The sequence below is a fragment of the Temnothorax nylanderi genome, unplaced genomic scaffold (genome assembly GCF_030848795.1).
Source record: "Temnothorax nylanderi isolate EJ_2023f unplaced genomic scaffold, tnyl_v1.0 TNYL_tig0354_pilon, whole genome shotgun sequence".
Lineage (NCBI taxonomy): Eukaryota > Metazoa > Arthropoda > Insecta > Hymenoptera > Formicidae > Temnothorax > Temnothorax nylanderi.
This window is the reverse complement of record NW_027249416.1, coordinates 115,063-139,267: the sequence shown is the minus strand read 5'-3', so window position 1 is coordinate 139,267 and position 24,205 is coordinate 115,063. Positions and strand designations below refer to the sequence as shown.

At 32.2% G+C, this 24,205-nt stretch overlaps 2 protein-coding genes across 2 annotated transcripts in view; both read right to left on the bottom strand.

Moving 5' to 3' along the window:
* LOC139781678 (venom allergen 5-like) overlaps window positions 1-10,762 on the bottom strand; it is a 28,052-nt gene extending 17,290 nt beyond the window's left edge. The window contains exons 1-2 of the mRNA XM_071720548.1: window positions 3,275-10,762; window positions 83-2,989 (exon numbers count right to left, since the gene is read on the bottom strand). The gene's annotated coding sequence lies outside the window, so the exon portion shown is untranslated. The remainder of the gene's footprint in view (window positions 1-82; window positions 2,990-3,274) is intronic.
* A 1,040-nt stretch (window positions 10,763-11,802) lies between these two features.
* LOC139781680 (acetylcholinesterase-like) overlaps window positions 11,803-24,205 on the bottom strand; it is a 98,278-nt gene continuing 85,875 nt past the window's right edge. Inside the window, 1 exon segment of the mRNA XM_071720551.1 lies at window positions 11,803-24,092. Coding sequence (XP_071576652.1) covers window positions 23,974-24,092 — 119 coding nt within the window. The 3' untranslated portion in view covers window positions 11,803-23,973.

The following is a 24,205-nucleotide window of genomic DNA, read 5'->3' as shown; positions in this document are numbered from 1 at the left end:
TTAATGTTTTAGCATGAATTACTGTACAACTTTGATTATCGATTTTTGAATGTCAGATTCAATTCGTTCTTCATCGACTTACTCCTTTCGTGACTTTTTGTCGTGCGCTTTTGCAACAATGGATCGAAATCCCTGCAAAGTTCCAAACAAGTTAATAGAAATGTCTCTAAAACTTATAACCTGTAGTCGTCTATCGTTCGTCTAACCAGCTAACTTGTCTAAATTAAAGAGAGATATGTTTGAAGCAACCTGATCAAAACTGAAAAATTTATTGTAGAGGGAGAGAGAGAGAGAGAGGAAGGGCATTACAAATAATTTAAAATTAGTCAAATTTATGATCTAGAGAGCACGTACCGAGTAATGAGATTCTATTATTAATCTTTTCATCTAAAAGAGGCATTTACAGTTCCTGGCCATATTATATTTATATTATGATACCGTCTATTGATTATTATTGTTATAATCCATCGAATTGTGTCAAGAAACTATTGTTCTATAGAAGATAGTCATTTGTTTATGATGAATTTGAAAATGTGTGCAGGGAACGGGTAAAAAGAGAAGAAGCAAAAGAAGTGGTTACCACAAAAACACATCTGGGATGCAAGAGACATACAAACATTAATAGTATGCCAAGATGAATCGAAACTTTAAAATAATCGTCAAAGGCGGCTTGACTAAATATTAAAAATATATGTATTTTTTGACTGCCTAAATATCCTAAATAATTGACAAAAATAATGAAATGCATGATTATTGCTATCAAATCTGTATGTTTTATTATTCACCATTGTTCAGAGATATCAAGTGTTTTTTTTAACGTGTAAATATAAAATTTGTAGCTTTTTTCTCCTCCCAACTGGAATTCTATATATTAAATATATTAAAAAATTCAGATGCGTCTAATAATATGGTCAGAGACCGTAGATGGTCCAAATATTGTATAGCAGGTCTATCGGAAAGTTGGAAAAATTAATTTTTCTGAGAAAATCTGCAGGGTTAGCAAAATCAATAGCACGCGAACGGCGCGAGGAATTATTTCGTCAATGAGTTTATTAAAATTAATTGTACCGGCAAGAAAAGTCGAAATATTTCTTTTGTGCTAATTATTATAAATATACGCTCTTTATTCTGTTTCCGTTCCCTTCTACCTCTTGGTAGATTTACCGAGTGAATTGAGAAAAGTAACCACGTCGTCACTAAATTTCACTTCTTTTGTTTCTCATTCTTAAGGCATCCTCTACTTTTCTTTTTCAAAAATTTACATATTATGTCAATTTGACGAAAATTCAACAAAACTATGTACCCGAAAATATTTTCGGACATGATTGGGACAACAACGGAAAGCAGGTGGAAATGCACAAGTAGTTATAGTGTCCTTATTGGAAATCATTAGAACCAAGTTAACCAATGACACAATTTTATTTTCCAACTAAACCACCTAGCTTTTTAAACGAGAATGTGAAATAAAAGCATATTTTGCATTTTGTACGAATTGTCTCTCTTATGCTTCTACCGCGATGTATTTGTTTCGTATTTTGAAATATTTCTTGCAATTTCTGTCATGTGTAATAAGTATATACACAAAAATTTTAGTCGCATAAGTAAATACAGGCTTTTTTCCTGCCGTAGAGAGATTACACCATCTAAATTAATTATCCTTTTGTTTATTAATTGTTAAGGTTATATCTTTTTTGTACAGTGCTCTCTCTCTCTCTCTCTCTCTCTCTCTCTCTCTCTCTCTCTCTCTCTCTCTCTCTCTCTCTCTCTCTCTCTCTCTCTCTGTCCTCGGCGACATTATAGCTCCAATATTTTCATTTCGGCAATTTATTTCCAGTCACTCTTTTCTTTTGCGACATCTGAACAGGTTTAGGCTCGCACGAATAACAGCTGTTGTGAGCTTCGAGTTCAGCTCTTATTTTTCCGCGCGATTTCTAGGAATAGCCATATCCGGTCATTTTGTATATCTATCTGAACCCGAAGACGTTCGCCGAGTAAAACCGCAAAAAGACTCGGACGATATTATTTTATTTTCGCAATCATGAATTAGCCGCTTCTGATAGAATTTCACACTCTCACATGTGCAATTGGCCGTCCGTCGCGAATTAGCGTACTTTCTGTTTTCTTATTATCTTTTTAATAAAAGACGACACATGCGACACACCGCGCAAAGGTATCGCATCATATAATAAGAAAATCTTTCCTGTACATGCGACACCCGCAATGCAGAAATGTCAATCAAATAACTGATTTCAAAATTAATTGTAATTTAACAGAATTTTATTTTTTAGAATTTAGAAAGAATTATAAAAGCATATGAATTGGAACGTTGCACGACTCTTATTTTTTGGAATTTATTAAGAATTGATTATAAAAGTGGACTGGAACATTTCATGACTCTCTTTCCCCGTGCGCGCACGTGTGTGTGTGTGTGTGTGTGTGTAATTGCGATGACTTTTTCAGTCACATCTAATAAGATAAAGATAAGAAAATATTTCGCAGAAACGTGCTTTCATATTTAGCCTAAATTTCGATGAGGACACGTTTGAGGTTTATATACGATACGCGAGCCAGTTCTATATGATTCGCAAAATTTGAATAATTTATTCGCCGCTGGCGTCGTTGTTTATCCATCTTCGGAATCAAAGAGAAGATCTAGTGAATGAACGCCCGGGTGTCTCTTCAATGCGCGGATAAAACTTTTTTTTCTCCTTGCTGAGCGTTTCCCAAGTTTTACAGCTACTTGGCATATTTAGAGTCTCATAAAAAAAGTCTCTCTCGTTCTGTGATAACTTGCTCGGAGGTCACCTGGAATCACGTTTTTCGCCTAATGAACAACGTTTAACCAGCGAGCCGACCGGTTCGGTCAATTAATCAGGTTGTGATTTGTCGTATGGGAGCAGACAGCCAGGCACCAAAGACCGTATAGTTTCCTCCAGTAAGATATATAAGATGTCTCATCAGTTACCCCGTACGTTGCCCTGTATTATTCCTGTAAAGGCATTTCCTTTTTATTCGTAATTAGTAGAAAAATTTTGCACGCATGTCCTTGCGTGTAATATATTTTATATATTTTATATAAAATGTCTCATAATTGTTGAAACTAATAAAACTTTCATTTGAGCTTTATTAATTAAAAAGATATTGATAATTGATAATTTAATTTAATTTTTAATATTATTAACATTAAATTAATAATTGAATTGTCTCAATCAGAAAAGTCAATCAATTTTGATTTAAAAAATATTTTTTTAAATTTATCAGAAATAGCACTTACAAAGCTTGATTGATATAGCACTTGCAAGCGTCATCAAACACTGTACAGTACCTATTAAAACGGAATATATTAATACGGAATATATATATGTATTGTGCACATACATATGTATATATTAGGTATTATATGCGCATCTGCCGCGCGTGCCATTCTCCACTAAACCATATAAAAGACTCTATTGGACTGTACATTGGATTTCATTGATAAATGATCATTATCGGGGTGAAATGTATGTAATATAAGTGAATAAAAAAACAGATACGCATTATTCAATGTCTTTATTATATAAAACGGAAACATGGAAGAGTATTTGTAATAGAGAAAGAAATTAGTTATGCAAAACGATGCTCAAAAAGTCCTTGCTGAAAATTTTAGATACCGATGACCTACTTTGCAAGAGTTACACAGACTGTTGAATCTTAGAAGCAAAGTTTAAACGAGAAATATTCCGAAATTTTTGTGTACAGCGATACGAGTTTTATCGAACGTATAAAATTGTCAGATACGTACATATACGTATAACTCTACACTGCAGTTATGAAGTTACATTTTTAATATTTTGTTGTCTTTTAAATCTTTATTCCGTTACTGATATCTGCGTATAACCGGCGTATTACCAGATAAGGATCCATGAATACCGATTAATATTAAATTAAATTTTATTAAAAGATTAAAAGAGATTGCAAACTTTATAAAAAAAAGTCTGCATTAAACTCGCAATTTCTTTTTAAAATACACAATTATTTTGTAACTTCTGCCTTTTCTTTGATTTATTACATTGCACACGTACGCACACGCATAATGAGTCAAAGAAAAGGGAAGAGCAAGACGAATGCAACATCGTTATATTCATCCTGGTCCCGCCAATAAATATTCCTGCTTGTGGCCAAGTAATCGCAGCATGTTGAACGACTGAATCCAATACGTGCTGGATGCAAACATGCGACTCTCATATCCGTCGGGTTTCCCTAGACAGCTGCTCAAATGCGAGAATGCAATCGGTCGATCTACGATTCAAAGCAGAGCAAATTAAAGTTGTGCGCTACAGGTGCGGTGCATCCTTCAAAGATAGGAACGTAATATCGGATCGGATCGGTGTAAGGGGAGCGGGAAAGGATTGAGAATCAAACGTGCCGAGGTGGCAGGTCAACGTCATCCTTTTTCTTTTCCATCCTAGCGAACATCGCCGAGAGTTATCCGTTAAAAGGGAGGAAGTGTGCGCCTCGAGATGAGAAGAACCAAGAAAAGAGAAAAAAAATAACAAAAAAACCTGAATCCCTTGAATCAGTTCTCACAGAGCGACAATTTCAAAACTCGATAAGATTTCTTTATCAAGGACCTATATTCTTAACAAGTCTATTTACCGTTTATATAATAATTGACGAAACTTGCCACGAGATAATGTATCTCTTTCGTCCATATTTGCCTTTTTGAATGACGGGTCAGAAAGAAATTGTAACAAACTCGGGATATATGTGATTGTGTCTCTTGAAATACCGATATATATATAATTATAGACCGTAATAATCTTCGTAGATGTTAGTTATTTATTACAACTACATTAATTTATTTTATACAGATCATTTTTTCTTTACATAATAATTACATATAACGTTATAACATCTATTATATTTTTACGTTTATACTTAACAACACTTAACGCACAGTAAGTATACGTTTCTCTCTCTCTCTCTCTCTCTCTCTCTCTCTCTCTCTCTCTCTCTCTCTCTCTCTCTCTCTCTCTCTCTGTCATTCGCTCACTCACTTACTCACTCACTCACTCACTCATTCCCACGTTTTTGTCCTCACCACTTTGTTTCGCTTTTTTTTACAAAGTAAAAGTGGCTTCGTCTCGTATATATGTATGTGTATATATAAGGTGAATTACGCAATACGGACGTGTAATAACTTCTCATAAAGAAACTGACCCATTTGAATTGCGTGTATATATATAAAACATATACATGTGCGGATGATCAAATTTGTGTAGAATACCAATGTACTCTTTAACACTAGAACAACCAATACCGTCAAAATGACGGACTAAAAATTTTTTGGCTAAAAATGGCCAAACGTTATCGATTATAAAATTCGAGTTTTTCTCGTTAAAAATTTTTTGTTTTAATTACAGAACCACATTAAGATGCTTTCCATTAACCATTCTAATTTCAAAGTTCTGTATGTGTATAGAATGTCTACACATACCACACAATAATGCTAGTTGTTCTAATGTTAAAAGAAACAAAAATCTACTAGCAGGATTGATCGATACAATCGATAGTCAAATATTTTTTCAAACATAACAGTCTGATTTCTCAATCATTTTCTAGAATTTAGTAAAGATTTTAGATTGAATGTAAGAGGATATGATGCATCCTGCTGTAACATCTATCGTCTGTTGGACCGTTCTAAATGGTATAAATGACATTATTATTATTATAATTATCGCCATACATAATATTAACTATTAACATCTCTCTCTTGTTCTCTTAATTTTATCTATTATTAATGTAATGCATATTCAATATGTAAAGCATACGCTCTCGCGAAACATTTGATATGCGCATATGAAACAAATAAAACTCTTTCGATATGATATATATATGATATATATCATACATCATATATTATATATGTATGATGTACGATATATGATACGTAGTGTTTTGTTATATACCTATATATATATTTTTTTTTACACACGCGCGCGCGCGCGCGCATGTGTGTGTGTACCATTAGAATGTTTTATGTAATAAAAGGTATGTAAAAGAAATTATGTATGTCTTTTTTTATATATTTGTATTGTTACATAGAAAATTTTGTGAATAAAGACTCAACAAATATTTACTCGTGGAAAAATGGGTGTCAGTGCGGTATAGAGGTATGTTTTTGTATTTAATATCTAAAAACTCGATGAACATAAAAAAAGTTTAAATGTTCTCCTGCTGGAGAATCGATGCAAACAAGCCACTCATTTTCTCGAATAAATCGTGTTTCGTCGATTCTTTCGCGTTCGCTCCTTCAATTACCCCCGCTTAAGTAGCCTATACTCCTAGATCAGACTGCTTCGTCGAAATTGGATACTCGTGGCAAACTCTTTGCAAACGACGTGCTCGGAGTGCCGCAAAACTTTTATCACTCATAGATATTTTTTTACAATAGCACTTTATTAGAAAATTACGCGCAATTATGAATACAATGTAATGATTAAGATAATAATACTGGGAAAGAATATTATATACGTAGTGTTTTGTTATATGTATAATTAGAAAAGAATTATTTTACTATGTTAAAAAATTCTAATGTATAATTAATTTAAGAAAAATAGTTTTAATTTTATGATAAGATAGTGCGAAGTGAAACATTAATTTTACCTTTGTTTGTGACTTTAGATGATTGATTTTGTTAATTGGGTAACGTGGGGTTAAAGCCATATCCTAAACTCGTGGAGAATATAATATGATTTGTGTGAGTAGTAATTTAATTAACTCGATAAGAAGGCTGCATCTCTAAGAAGGTGCAAAAGTGAACAAAGATGTTTATTTGATTACCAATAAATATTATTTTATCTTGACGATTTATTTTAATGATTTTTAATATTTTGATGGTTTTTAATATTCATGAACAAATTTTTTAAGAGTATTACGATAAATTTAATGGTTAATTAACGATCATTATAATGTGTACAAGATGTGTGTATCATATCGTATATTAATACAGACAGGAGAATTGTGTGTTTTTGCTAAACTGATATCGCGCAACGAGATATCGCTAAAAAATAATAACTCTTTTATTATAAAATATTCTTCAAGTTCAAACTTGCTATTAAATATTATCGATAATACAATTATAATTTATATAAAATCTTTTAACGTTATCATACTGTGTTATATGTTAAGAAATTTAAATTTGAATGTTTATAATAAATTTAAATTATTTTTTATATAATTTATAAAAATAATATATAAAATTGTGTGCGAGTGACACTATAGTAGATATTCGACAAAAAAAGATATATATATGAAATATTTCAATAATGCTATAAACTACTATAATTATCTGTATTAACTTTACGTGCAGTTCTTTCATACCTACGTAATTGAAAATGTAAAACAATTGTAAATAAATTTATAAAATATTTATATAAAACAAAAGTATGTGATAAACGTGATAATAAATAGTTATCTCGCACATCTAACAAGCATTAAACTTACAAGATGTCACGTAATTGATAATTAATTTCACATTTGCAATTAATTAATTATTTTTAATTGGCAAAGTCATTTACCTTCACTACTGCATTAGATTGTCTATCACATTGACTGTGTGTGTCGCAAGAGTCGAGGTTTTATCGACGACTAGTAAATTTTATCGAATGTCAATGCTTAAAATATGTATACGAATTAATTCGTATCCTTTCGACTTTTCATTTTAATATATTTTTCATGTAATAAGTTTAAAAATGTAATAAGAAGGAGAATCAAAATATATAATGTTTTTTCATTCGTCTAAACGTTTTCTTTGGATATTAATGTAGTTTATTTTGCTAGATATCTTTTATATTCGGTATAAAATAAAATCTTTTTACTTTCAATGTTTTATAAACAACATTTATCATTGAATTACTTATCTCTAGAAAAAATAAAATCTTAGTGTTTTTATTTTGATTTTTATCATCATCGTCGTCGAAAGATCTGAAAAGTAAAAAGAAATATATATTTTTTTGTTTTCTTGTGTATCTACCCTGTAAAAATTTTCGCGGACATTTAATTTACGCTAACTTATATCTATGTGTAGGTCTTTATAGAGCATCCAAATTTGGTTTGCTGACCAAGTTTGACCGGTCTCAATTTTTCGCAGGCTTATCTATATATTTACAAAGCAAACACAATAAAGATTTGTCTCTTTTATGTACAGTAGGATATTCGCGCATGTAGTGCGTTTACTTCAATAAAAAGTTATTAACTGCTTGGCTAATTATTAATGACTAAACATTCACGTCTAACATTAACTATAATGTCAAATTGCAAGAGAATCACTCATTTGTATGCAGTCGTTTCTACCAATTTTATCTTTTCAACTGTTTTATCTTTTGAATGCCAATATACTCTTTCTCTGAATAAAAATATGCAGGTAACAATTAACCTTTTCTTTTCTCGAATACGAATACTTCTAACACAGTGCTATAAACAAGATGTCTTTCTATTTTCCTTTTTGTTTATTTTTTTTTGTTTCCGGAAATATTACATCTCATTCTATAAGCGTTCCAAATGCAAAATTTATAAAATGTTTGTCTAACATTTATAAATTTAATACGTTTCGTAATTACGTTATAATAGTCCAGGATTTCGTCCTGGACGGAATGTAACTTAATATCATTAAATTAACAGCAACTTTTTTTAGAATTACGTTTATTGTTATAATTATATACCTACTATATTTCGTTTGTCACGCCTATATTTTTATATCGTTTGAAAATACTCATTGTAAACCTCGGATCCCCATAAGATCTCTCTATAAGATTAGTGTTTCTTGTGTAAATATGGTAAGGAAATGTGATAAATATATTATGTTTGTTAGTTATTGACTTATATTTCGAAAATATTTCTCTTTTATTTTATTTTTAATTTCCTCCATTCAATAGTCACATATTTGTTTGTTTCTATTATTTATTTATTTATTTTATTTAAAAACATTGGTAAGAAAAACAAAAGTTTAGGAGAAACGTTAATATTAGAATCTAATGAGGATGTCTTATTGAAATAAATGTAAAAAAACTTTTATTACCCATGCAGCTCAAGTCCCACAAGTAATCACAAATATCTTTTATATTCGGAATCACGTCACTGTGCGTATGCATATATCGAACTTTTATTAGCGAGATTAAGATTTACACTTCAGAATTAAATAATATAGAATGTATTTTTTTTTCGCGGTTTATTACTTGTATAATGCAGCTGCAAACACTTTTCGCAGTTTAAAAAGATTTTCAACTTGCGTTAGCTTTATATCACTCCTAATATCATTGAATATCGTCAAAAATTTTTTTTCTATACATATTTGAAATATTTGCCGACATTAGAATTTGTTTCAACACTGAAATACGTTTATTTACCGCATTAATTATCGTCCGAGTTGTCCGACTTTCGACGCAAAATAATTTCAAATCTCGTTAATTTAGAATCGTTACATAATTGTAATTACATTATGTCGTTCTATTCATGAGATGCAATCATATACTTATTGTTAGCGTAATTATTATAAACTTGCCAATGCGTAATAAGTGGCTAGATTTGTGCCTCATTAAATAATTATCATTTTTTCTCATCAGTTTTCTTACAATTTATTTAATCCATCAGATTTTTTAGATTACGCAATATTTCGTGACGCAATTGAAGTATCCGATTTATATGCAAGTATATCTTGTTCGATCTATACAATGTCATCGGCTACAGCCTTCCGAAAAGCACATATGGACAGAATAAAATACCATTCCCATATGTTTATACGGACAGAGATGGAAACTTGTACTTTACGCGGAAATATTGTATCTCTTTCCATTTATTTTTTGTCCTTTTAGCCGGTTCAACAATTACAAAACAGTCGCTATCAGCGAAATGAAATGTTAGTTGGTGCTCTGCTTTATTGTTATAGAGAAAAATATCGTTTGCATATAGGGGAACCTGGGGCATAATGGGAGACATGGTCGATGGACTTTTAACAGAGATGCTGCCGTATGTAATGAAATGTTTCGAAATTATTACTCTTGTATAGATGTCTCTAACCGCGTGCTGTTATGAGTTTTCATATATTATTTTTAGCTGAAAGATGCTACAATTGTTTAATGCGTTCGCTGTGCTCTCCGCGACTGAGTCGCGGTATCTTTGATACCGTTGCATAAGATTAGCAATATTAAAATTCTATTTTTTATTACCAAAGTACATTTACGATATTAAACGATCTTTTCTCGTCAATTTAATAAAGTGTCTGTGTAAATATCGATTTATCTGTGATGATTTACTTATATTGCTTAAAGTAAACTTAGGGCATAACGGGGCCATTAGTCTACGGTGCATGATGCCTTGTGTTCTTTAAATGTTTTATTTTCTTTTTCATACGCTATCAGTAAATGCCTATGTTATGTTGCGTAATATAGATTATTACACCACACAAATTTTCATTTTTATAATATTTATATTTTATAATATTTATATTTTAATAAGAAAAATGTATACTAAGAAGATTATAATAAGAAAAATGTTATTAGTAAATAATTATTAGATATTAATTAAAAGTATAATATGATAATACATTCTTATACTATCTCCATACATTGCGTGTTCTAATAAATCATTAGTAAGAAATTTTGAACATTAATAAACAAGTTTTATAAGGTATCCCATTATATCCCGCTTAAAATGCATAATAAGGAAAACTCAGGCATTCAATAAAACAATAATTTTGTCCTTTTAAACTATTCTTTCGCGGTAAAACTGTGTGTTTTTCTTATACTGAATATTTCAAAAAATAATTTGGGGCAAAACCAAGTTTATTTACTTATTTATAATATGTTTTAAATTTGTTTAAACCTTAGCGTTCCCATGTGATACCTCGAGTTCCCTCATGTAAATCGAACCGTGTAAATTAAAATAAAAAACATCATTGTGTTAATACTCTATTTTCCACGCATTATTTTTCAGAATATGTTCAAGCGCATAACAAATTTCTAATGAGAGACAACGAAACTCGATTCATACTAAATTGCATTGGTATTCAATCATGTTTAAGATGCATTAGAAAGAGCCCTTTTTTCCTAATTGAATCTTTTCTTGATAAAAAAAAATACAAAACTCTTTATTATTAAGCAAAGTATTTCAAGAAAGAGGCTTTCATAAAGATTTCATAAAGATGGGTGACACAAACTTGTTTATTAATATATGATATAAGCCACTATATTGTATTTTGTTTATTAAATAAGCTACTACTTGAATGCTACTTGAATTCAAATTTAATAGGCAGCTCAATTTCTAAGATCTCCTATATTTGAACAACAAAGGTTCAATAAATTGCCAACGATAAACGGGGAAGAAAAGCCTTTGATAAAAACCGGTCGGATGTTCTTTTTACTAGAGATGTTTTTACCAATTTATTATATTATCAATCGTTTCTCGATAAAAATACATATTCAAGTTCTCAAGTAATTAACAATTAAAAATAAGCTACTTGTGATAAATTAAGTTTCAGGAGAGAACGTGTATAACAGAATTTACGTTTTTTATAATTAATTCTAAATATATTTATATATATATTTTTTTTAACAATTAGCAATTAACGATCAGCTACTATTTCTTGGTGCATATATTATACCTGTATAAAATATATGCACTAAGCCTGTGTATGCACAATTTGTTGAATGATAGATCATATTTAAAAGAATTCAAAATATAAGGAGAAGATAAAAATAAAAAATTGTTATTCATAGATTGATTTTTTTATACGTATATAACGAAATGAAAGAACACGAAAAGGATTGTTAACAAAAAGCAATTTTATTTTAACGTGCCATTATTTACGATTAATGTTAAACTATTTTTTTCTTAGACTTACACGTCTTACACAATTAAACACATTTAAAATAATTATTCACTTAAATATAATTTAAATCCTCTAAGCCTAAGCTAAAGGTACAATAGAGGGGGGAGATATATGTATATATTAAACATGTAAAATATATATGTAAAATAACAAACAAAATATAAAATATTATATAATCGCTACCAACATAAGAATAAGATGATCTAATTTTGTTTATTCGCTATACCGTACTGTATCTTACATTTCTGTTTTCTTTTATTTTTAAATATTGTATATAAGAATACTGTGTATTCTTGTAATCAAATAATTTAAATTATAAACATCTTTAGACCTTTATATTAAAATCTTATTCATTATGCAATTAATAATAGCCATTGCTAATAATAACAAAATAACACTGTTTAAAGCTTACTTATGTTTTACATTTCACGGAATTTTCAATAGATAATGTAAAGATTGAATGATATTATTTGAATACACACACTAATGGGTATTTATATATACAGAGTATTTTAAAAATACAGTTCACAATTTTGCGGGATCGCGGTATGATATGTAAATGAAAGGCTATTAATAACTGCATGATATTATTTTGTCATTTTATTATTTTATTTTCTTAGAGAGAGATTCTATATGTCATCCTATTCCGTATTTCAATACACATTTGATATTTTCGCAATCAAAAAAATTCTCTCAAATCCTCTTTCAAACGTTCTTGGTTTATTTTCAAGTATCTTCATTATCACAGACATATATAAAATGCGTATCTGCCATTTTTGTTGGAATAATAATTTGCCATTGTTAATAAATTTACATCTTATATTACGTATCTAACGAACTGATAATCTCAACTATTATACGTCTTATACTGTGATTATATTCGATGAGTTAAACGAGGCAAATGTTTACGTATTGAAGTACTACGATATTAGGATAGGATAATCCCCCTTTGTTTTCATACCGTAAATGATAAATGGACGCGGTTAGATAACTTAATTTATTAAAATAGAAGATCGCTGTGTTTATTTTGAAAAGATTGATATGCGGACTCATATTGATTAAGTATTTCTTATTCGATATAGTATTACAAGCCTGCAAAGTATCAAACTACTTTTTTGAAACATTGTATACAATAAGCTGTTTATAATTTTTAATTTCCGATTCCATTTTCTACAAAAACGATTAAATTAATATTTTATTTGCGCGATATAAAGTAAAGGTAATAAACCGTAAGAGCAATGGGAGTTTTATGGTTCTCAACCGAACCACTGCCAACGTGATGTGTGCAAGTTGCATCCATCAGTATATCCTCTGTTTTCCCTTCTCTCTTTTCGCTCCACCTTCCACCCCCTTTCGCCCTCCCCCTCTTTCTCATACACATACTTGTTCACATTTTTTCTATCTCTACATCTATTTTTATTTCTATCTCTATCTCTACCTTTTCGTCCTTACGAGTGTTGGACATGTATGTTAATTGAATATCGAATATATAGAATCGGTTTTCTCATTCCACACTTAACTTTCACACAAAAATACAGAACATTTAAAGTTTCTATATACAATCGCATACAACTTACTAATCTTATTTTGTGGCTCGAATAGGAACGATCTGTTTGTTGCGGTAGAGGTGCATGGTTCAAATATTAAAATAATCACATAATATTTTTGTTTAAATATAATATTGGTTATTATGCATGGTACATATAAAGTCGGACTTGCAAAGTTTGCCATCTATTTGTGGAGTTTAACATGCACGTGCGCCTGAAACAGCGTAATATGAGAATCATTTTAATTAACGCGTTAATGTTAATGTATAAGATTAAAGAATTCTAGATAGAAAGAGGATGTCCTCTATCTTATCGTATATTAAATTTAATGTTTTATTGTACGTTATATTCAATATAATATTTAAAAAATGTCAGAGAGAGAGAGGAGAGAGAGAGAGAGAGAGAGAGAGAGAGAAATGATGAATATTCTTACGATCGTCGATATCGAAAAAACGGTAACGAGCTATTTGCTGTACACACTTTTGATCTACAGAATGATACAAACTAAAAAGAGAGGCATACTTATGTTTATTTCTTATACGTATATAGGACATTGCAAAATCCTCTTTACGTGTTTCATAAATGCGAATAAACTCTTGGATTTAAATAACTTTTTGAACAAATTGTAAGAAATTTCTCAACTAATTGCAAGTAACATTACATAAAGAATACTTTGAGTCTAGGATATAAAGATACCTTGAGATCTGGTCTACATGGTCTCGTACGTCTCCATTTGTGATGAAATAGTACCGTGTCATAAAAATATCATCGGTTCTATATGGATTTTGTTTCATATGCGATTTATGATTAAAATATAAAACGTATACATTGTGAACCTTATATTATCGAAAACCATACATCAAGAACATTATAAAACTGAAAATTATTACATCTACTTATTGTTGGATAATAAATTTATTTTGCTATAGTTATACTTGCTACTTAAATTGGCGGAGAGAAATAATCTAATTACTCGTAACACAATGTAAATATAAAAATTGTCTTCAACATATAACTTGTGTGAGTAACACTATTCATAAAATGTCTTTGAAATTTTGTGCAAGGGCTCTATAAAATTATCGTTTTACGTCTCGTTCCATAAATAACGAAGCACGACCTTCTTATTTGTGTTATCCTACATAGCTGATCCTCGCGAACATGTCTCGTTCATCGAGGCACTGATTCTAAAGTTAATTTCACGAGATGCTTCGATGAATGAACAACTATATCTAATGATATGTATGTGGACATACTAATCCTTAAATATGTTGAATGCTAAAAAGTCTATCAACAGATTCCATCAACATTATCTTGCTCTGAACGTCGCTCTTTATCTTTCACTTTTATTCTTTCTCCTTAAAACGTATATATGTACATACACATATATAATATTCTTTCACTTTCTTCGCTTTCTGCCGTCGCAAGTATACACCGCGCGAGCACAACTCCTCTCGAGTATATATGTTTATACAGAATATTTTTCCTTCGCGTATGATTTCTCGCGCCATTATTTGACTCGTCGATTTCTTTGGTCTTTCTCTTTATAATTAAATAGAATTATTATATATAATTGTACGCATATTTTTGAGGTCTTGATATAAAATATTGTGTAATTACGTAATTTAATTACGTAAAAATTTGCTTGTAAATCAAGTTCAATAACGTTTGAAACAAAGCGTATGATAGAGTGCACGTTGTTAATTTTTTTCTTTTAAAGCATAATTTATCAGATATAAATCTTTCTTTCGTCTTAGTCGTTTAATTTTGAAATTATAGATGCATAGATATTCTTATCAATATTATCAGTATTATTGAACAACAATCAAACTTACATCAATTAGAGAATGTGCTTCCTTTGATTGATATGTAAATTTGAGTATTTCCTAAAAAAAGAAGAATATTAATTCCGTATTACCCAATTAAGTAATGTATTACCTCCCACAATTATCCAGACTCTCTATCAAAGACTCTCCTCTTTGTTGTGTATAAACTTTTTGTTATTATTTTTTTTGCTGATAATCTATCTCTTGTGATATACATATTATATCACTGGAATTAAAAAGCGAAAGCTTATTATTGTGGCAATCTTTTGTGTCGTCAACAAGTTCCAGCAATTTCAAGACATCAAGGTCTTGAAAATCTCAGTGCTTCGATATTGAAGACTCCAATATAATTTCTATTAGGTACGTCAGTGCAATTAAATTCGGTCGGTATCTTTAGTCACATTATTCGTTGATGCAAGAACGTGGCGGCAGATTGCTCGTCAGAGTGACAAAGTTGTGCAGGTGCACTTGGTACTCCCGACAGTGCCATCGGAGGGAAATGAGGTCATGCCTTTGTGATCCATCACTGGATTTCAAGGGAACGATTTAATGGCGGCGCATCCGCTGCGCGTAAATTCCTCGTAACTCGCCCTTTGATGGGCATTAAGGTACTCGGTAAAAACAAATTCTGAAAAATTACTAATCGTTACCATGAGCTGATCGATGCGCGATTATCGATTTCACGCGATTTTACACGGCCTGTCACCGATAAACTGTCACAAAAGCTCGTCGTACGAATTCTATACATTATTTTCAACTACATACATATACATATTTGTAAAATATTGTAAAACAACGGATTTCTCTATTATCAAAATTTTCCATCCTTTTGTAGCTCAAGTCATGCTATGAATCGGGGATTATTTCGAATTCACACTCCCGCGTGCGCGTGCGTGTGCGTGCGCGTGTGTGCGTGTGTGTGTATGTACGTGTGTGTGTGTCACTATTAAAAGTTTAGTGGTATAATAGTGGTATAAGAGTAAGTCTTCCCTCTCTTTTCTTTCATTTTCTTCTTATTTTTCTTCTTTTTTTCTTTTTTAATATTGAACTTGGAGGAACGTCTTTTTTATTATCCGCATTAAATGCATTAGAAAATCAAAACGATAATAATGAATGACAGGCAGCCAGGTTAAGTATAATATAACAGCGAAACTTTCGCCATTACTTAAATTTTCTATAGAAAACTGCAATTTTTAATTATTATTTTTTTGTTATTTTTTAAATAAAAATCGTTTTTTTCTCTTTTTCTTTTCTTTATCTTTTATTTAGCGATCTATAGATCAATTCTCACCGATCACACTTGTCAATTAGATCACTGTTAATAATCCCTTCATTGACATATACGGATGAATCACGCTTGTATGTTTACCTGCGCGCGCGGACACCTCCTCCCCCCCCCCACACATACACGCACACAAACCAATAGATGTATATGCATATGGATACACGCACGCACACACATATCCTATTGTACATGATATGTATAAGAAATGGAAGATTCGCGCGTATTACCGATATACGCTTTATTTTTTGCGAATTATAGCGAAAACTCCATATTAACGAGGTGCTTGCTTAATAACTACCTCATGTGTTCGCAAACTATCGTCGAATAATTTATCGCGTATATATATAAGAAACGCAAGTTGTAGTCGTAAATGGACTCTAAAATATTTTAAACTGCGAAATACTGTTCACGAAATACTCGCACATAAGTTATATCAATAAAGTATCAATCAACTGATTGATTGGCTATGTTTCCGAAAAAAAGCCAGTCAAATATTTTGTCGAAAGTGATATTTATGCATACACGAATATACAACACAATTAAATTAATAACGTCATTAAAAATCACACGTGATTAAAGTTAAACCTTCATATTATATCGCGAATAACGAATTTAGTATTTCTAAATCGCGCAATTAGAAACAAATAAACGTATTATCCGAATAACGTAGTAAATGTAGTGTGCTAGCAGTTTATCAACAAATTCGGTAGATATCGTCGCAGCAGATTGGCATCAAGCGTGCGTTATAATCTTTTGTTCTACCGATAGAAATTGTAGACATGATCATACTGCGATATATGATCACATAATGCATTATTTTTGCCATTAGTTTGACGTTTCAGCAGATTAACAGCTCTATCATTAATCTGACGATAGAATTCTGCCGACAATGCGATAGACTCTGCATTATAATTCCGTCTTCGTCATTTACCTTTCTGCTGACAAAATAAACCTTTTTTGTCTGGGCTGGCAAGCATTATGCTGTATTTTTGTTCGACAGATTTAAAAAGTATTAAATTTTTTATTTGATTTATTTTTCGCGACATAGTTTTCTACAATAATCTATTATCTTTCTTTTCTTTTCTCTTCTACGAAAACAAAACTTTTCTTCCCAAAATAGTAGCTTGAATAGATACACTAAAATTAATGTCAAAAGACGGAACATAAAACAAAAGAAGAAAAATGGAAAGAAATTATTAGAAAATGATTATTATATTAAATATATAATCCCCCCCCCCCTTACATTTACAAACTAAATAATAATTAAAAACAGATTTCTCACTATGTGTCTATATATTTTTTAGAAAAATACAAGAAAATGACATTATACTACAGAAGTAACTACCCAGTATGACAGATTGGCAGCAGATATTTGCTTAGATATTGCAACAGAGCCAGTATCATCTGTGTCCGCATTAAACTCATGTTTTGCCGACGGAACCTGCCAATACCTATAATCTGAGAACGGATCGTCGGCAGACACCCAACAGAATCTATCATTTCATAAACATTTAAATGGAATTTATCATTTAAATGGTTACAAAATGGTAAATTCTGCTTAGTTTCTGCAATCAATGTATGTCCTTATATTCTATTAGCACATTCCGTCATATTTCTGTTGATATGTCATCGACAATAGCGGGCACTTTCAAAATCTATTCTCGACAGATTTGGCTACCCGAATATGTGATATACCACATATTACGCAATCATATCACATTTACTAATGTATATATTGGCTATTTTCCGTCAAGTAGTATACGGAATGAGTCAATAAATAAATAATGTTAACGTAAACAAAATTTGTAAAAGTATTTTAGAAATCTTAGAGATATGGAAATAAGGAGATATGTAGAGAGAAAGAGAGAGAGAGAGAATATTTACAAGCTTAGAAAACCAAGTTTCAAAGCAAAACACATTCGAAAGAGTCGCGATATACTTGCCCCAAGTGATGTTCTCTCGCTCGAGATATCTGTACAAGAGATATCAATTTCAGATCAAAGCAGGGAAATTCAATTCGTTCGTACACAACGCTCACGCGTGATATGTATGTAGGGTGTTTGAATACGATCGCAACACACGACCGTCGAATAATGAGACGGCGTAAATTCTAGAGTGTCGCTACCATTGCAAAAACACAAAACGAAATGAAAATTGAGACTTATAAGAGGTCCGAGTCGATTTCTCCGTTAAAAGAGGCAATGGTGTATCGTTATATTGACCATTTTCAAACGTTAATTGTGTGATAAATTTTTGAATTCGTTTATTAACTTTAGAAAAGTCAAGTCAATTTGTGCAACATAGGATTCATGATGTAATCAAACAACGAGGAGCATTCATCAAGTACCTGATGCAATACATTTTTTTCTCATTCAAGATGTTTTATTGCAGTTTTAAATACATCATATTCTTTCCTAATTCTTTGGTAACAAAAACCTATTTTTGGTCTCCGTCCTCCGTCTATGGCCTTATGCCACCTAGATGTGAGATCCTGTATGTCGAACCTTGCGCGGTACCACTCTGCTGGTCTGCCTCTCAGCCACTTTCTTATACTTTGGCTATGACTTTTTTGTCATTGCCATACCTCTTCTCGCGGATTGCATCTTTCAGAGGACCAAAGAGATGAAAGGTGCAGAAGGTGCAAGACCCGGGCTACAAGGCGGACTGTCGTTTCTCATCCAGAGTGGTACCGTAATAAAGGTATACAGGCGCTCACATCTAGGTAATGTAAGGCTATAGAATTGAATGGAGATTATGTTGAGAAATAGGTTTTTGTAGCCAAAGAATTGGAAAAAATATAGTGTATTTAAAACTGCGATAAAACAAACTTTGAATGAGAAAAAATGCATTACTTATTAAACGTCCCCCGTATTTATGATTATTTTCAAAAAATAAAGATTAATTTTCGAGAGCATTTTATCAATTAAATATCAATTTATCAATTTATCAATTTATCAATTTTATCAATTAAAATTAAATATTCTCTCGATATTTAAAAGAGGAACGAAAGAAACAAATTTTACATATAAATGTGAAATAATTAGTGGTGTTTAAACTCATACAAAATCAAATAGTAATAAACTGCTGAGGGGAAATCGCGTGCGCATGCTTGCCACAATAGAGAGGGAGGGGAGGAGAGAGAGAGAGAAGGAGAAGAAGGAAAGTTACACACACGCGCACGTACAGAACATAGCTTAACCAATTAAAAATCTTAATCCTCGTTTTTTCTTAAATCCTTTTATCCCCGTCATATATATTTTTCGTAACGAGTTCCTTAATGTCCTTCTCGATCTTTTTCTTTTCTTCTTTTTGCAAATGCGTTCCATTACCGCGACGTATAAGTATTATACACAGATAACAACAATTTTTACCTTTAATTTAAAATTGGTTTACGTTTTCTCGCAGCATAAAAAAGCGATATAAAGTGACAAATCGTTTATACTTAATACATATAGACGCTACAGCTACAGACGTTTGTGTACTATTCCACTGAAATCTTCCATAACGCGTTTTTATTTAGTTTCTCATTGCTACTAACTAAAAACCGGGCCACAAGAGCAGTTACGTCTCGATAAAATGCTAAGCGGCGGAGCCGCGAGATACAAACGAGTTTCTTGATTTGGAAACGTCTTCACGCTCGTAATCTTTAAACTCTAGCACATTTGCATCGGGAACCACTTACCTCCTTGATTTTATTCGACATTTGTATAGTTCGAAGCGTCACCTGCAATAAAACGGATAAACTATAGGCAATTGATTTCCGATTTCTACACTGTCTCCTTTCGACATCCTCGATAAGTCGCGATTTATAATGCACTTCAATCGAACCACCGCACCAATCATGCGACATATTTTAAATTTTTCTTGAACAAATGTGCGAAATTAACTCCAAGGTCTTCGATCTGCATAAAACCCGCGGAGATCAAGCTCGTAATCCGGCGCGGCGTCAAATTTCACATCTACGCGCGTACAACAATTACTATAAAAAAGAGTAATTTTTAAACTTTTCAACGCAATGATAAACGATGATCAAATTCGCCTAATTCTGCACAACAAGTATAGCATATGTATCTTCCGAGAAACAATATTCAAGATTCACGGGGATTCATATCCATATCTTTGCTTCTTTTATTTTTTTACTGAAAATCAAGCAAAGCGCACACAGACCTTGTCTGCTTCTTTCAAGAGATACTCTTAAGCTTCGCGGAACACGATATAGTTTGCTTTATCCTTGCACGCGGAATCCATGATACTCTGCCGAGAAAACTTCGGGGAAGAGCGCTTTCACTGAGACAGCACGGAGAGGTCGAAACGATCAACTCCGAGAAAACGAGCGGTTAGATATATAACGTTGTAATTTGTTCTCTGATAAGGATGGTGTTGCAGATATTGTTCGTTTTCTTCTCACGCTGATTATGGTATGTTTCAGGTAAGTGAGTGTTCTTGATTGGATATAATATCTCCGCCGACTCGATCGTGCGATCGAGTCGATTGAGAATTAATGGATAACAAATAGGTTCTAAATTATTTCAATTATTGGGAAATGAACTGAATACAATCTCATACGATAAATATCAATTTCGCCCTTTTATCCACGTTATTTTTCGCAGTTTGTCTATTTAATTTTAGAATGTATTATTGTTGCAGACGATTTATATAGTTCTATGGCGATGCATTATACGATTTATAATTTATGAAGAATGAGGAATGAGAATCCTCAAAAAGTGTCGAACAATTGGATGATTACTTTACTTTTTATCCACGACATACTTTATTACGACGATGTCCTACGTCATTTTAATTATTATTTGTAAATTAAAGATTTTTTTGCAACAATTTTATTTATTGTTAAATATAACCGTGTTCCACTGCATGGTTTTCTTGGTTGCTTTTAAAATGTATTAACCTTCCATTCTTGCGGGATATAGAAGTCTCTCAAGTTATACCTATATATGTACATACATACATGCACATAGGTACGCCGCGCACGCACGCACGCACGCACACATACTTAAAAATAATTTATTGTGTAATAATTTATGGAGAGCAAAATGAAATTTGTTACAAAATTGTTAAACAATCAGATATAAATATGTAACTTTTTATGTAGAACATATCAGTTGACTTGATCTTACCAATCTTTTCGTTATTAATTTTATTAAGCTTAAAATAAATATTTAATGTAAAGGAGCAATTTTTAGGGCCGATAGTTTGTGCGATAGTTGTAATTAGTAGATTATTATTATTCTTATCTATTAGGTCTTCGAGTTGTTTCAATATTTTTAAAAGTAACTTATTGTTAGTTTACTGAATAGTGAAATGGTACTCTTGTTCTTCTTAAAATAACTATCAAAGACAAACGTTTGAATTAATAATGATATCGTCCATTCTTTGTAGTGTTTGGAGACTTATCTTAATTGTGTAAAGATTATAATATGTTCATAATAAAATCGATGAATATTTTTGTATTTTGGTGATATGATCGGCCACATAATCGATTAATATTTCTAAACTTTTCAAAAAATTCCATTTTTTTCCTTTCACAAGAAAATCATTTACATATTGTAAATATTCAACTATAGATAATATATATACAGTAATAGATCATGCTCTCAAGACTCAAATTCATACATTCACTGAATATTATTCGTCAATTATTCATCAAATCTCTTTCCTTGCTGTGGAATTACGTTTTATCATCAATGTATTGCCAGATATATATATATATATATACAACTGATATACGATCTGATACGAGCTGATTGCAAAACACTTGTTCTAATTCAGGATATGCATTTAATTTTGCTCCACTGGCTTCGTTTAATTTAAATGATTTGCTTCTTTATCAAAAGTGGAATGAGTGCTCAAAGATCTTTTTAAGAGAGATTCTCTCGCGCGATTGACGCTGTCGATAAAAATCGCTTCGTGTTATTAATCACTCGCTCTCAAGCTTACTGAGTTCGAAGTTAATAGCCGCGCCCTTCCATACCGATTAATTTTCTTCAGCTACGCTACGTTCGTTATATATTTTACCATCTTCGTCATTCTCTTTTGTCTTTTGTTTCCTGCATGCTCTGGAATTGATATTGCATATAAAACTTGACCGTGCTAGTAGATAATCGACTACATTGCAAACTAATTGTAAGAGATCAAATATATTACAAGATGTTGCACCGGTCGCAGCTGGTTTCTTACAATTAATATCTAACAAAGAGATTGATCGCGCCGTTGTTACAGCTTCGCTCGTGAATTCGTTACAAATAGATATATATTTTACGAGTTTATTGCCGTCCGCATTTTAAATCAAAATTGGATCTTAGCGTTTAATTTGATCCGTGAACTGACTTGGCAAATCCCGAAATTATAGTGAAATTACATGTATATCGCGCTCAATTGTCAATTATATGTATATAATTCATCAAATGTTGGGTATTTGCCGCGAGATCGAGATAGGTCGCCACACAATTGCCTTTCTCACACCTATCGAACAACGAATAACGCGATTGTATCCATTTAATCATTTAATCATCGCTGCGGAATGGCTCTCTTCGAGTCCGTACGAAACCTGTATCCGCTCTTTTCCTACTGCTACTTCATTTGCATTTGCACTGCATTCTTTTCACAACTCTTGCAATTGCCATTCTTGCGATCGATCACAGGCAACGACTTCTAGATCGATCGCCTTCGATATGATTTAGACTGCTCGTAAAGCAACGACTGTTTCAGAAACATCTGTAACGAGATTGCAAAATTAATAATTTACGCGGGCTTGTATTTCGCAACAGCTGTATTTCGCGAGGCATATCTCAGGCTATGAATCAGATATAGAAATAAGATGGATCGAATCGAGAGATTCATTGATGAGAATCGACGAGAACGAAAGGAGATAGGAGATAACGAAAATCAAGAAAAAAACTGAAACCTAAGCCGGAACCGGCGACGATAAAAGCCGGCGACGAAGATGGAGAATGCTGATGGAAAGTGCGAACCGTCGAAATCAGATCGATCTCTGCTCAAGTCGATCGTCGTCGAAGGGATCTGCGTCTCTCCGGGCTTTTGCCGAGTATAGATCTTTGGTTTTCAATCGTGAATCGCGGATCGCGAATCGCGATATATAAGTCTATGACTACCTCGAAACGGCGAATGCACCACGCCGAGACACGGGGCATCTGATTATCATTCGCAAACGTCGCGCTATGCTACCAGTGCCGGTGACATAACGACATAGTGGAGACGGACTACTGCTATACAACGATAGCACATGTCCTACGGCGACCTATCGATCTACGAATGGTTGACGACCGCTAATGCGACCTTGAAGCGTAAACAATGCTCGTTATAGGACCTGCTTGTCGGACGGTAGCGCCGATGGAACTTTTCTGCCCAGTCAGGTACCTGCCAGCCATGAAAAGGGTTTGTCGACATAGATGAGTAACTGCTTATATCAATCTATACTACCAGCACCGGAAGTAAGAAGATGAACGCGATCGTTGGTGAGCCACGCAATCCGCCGACACCCGCAGAAACGCTTGATGCCATTGCGCTTTTACATGCTTCGGGTGTGGGATCTGTAAAGAAGCAAGAGCGCGAAATTAATGAAGAGTGAGAACGCATACATATACATCATATATATCATATATATCCCTCCCTCCCCTCTCTCTCTCTCTCTCTCTCTCTCTCT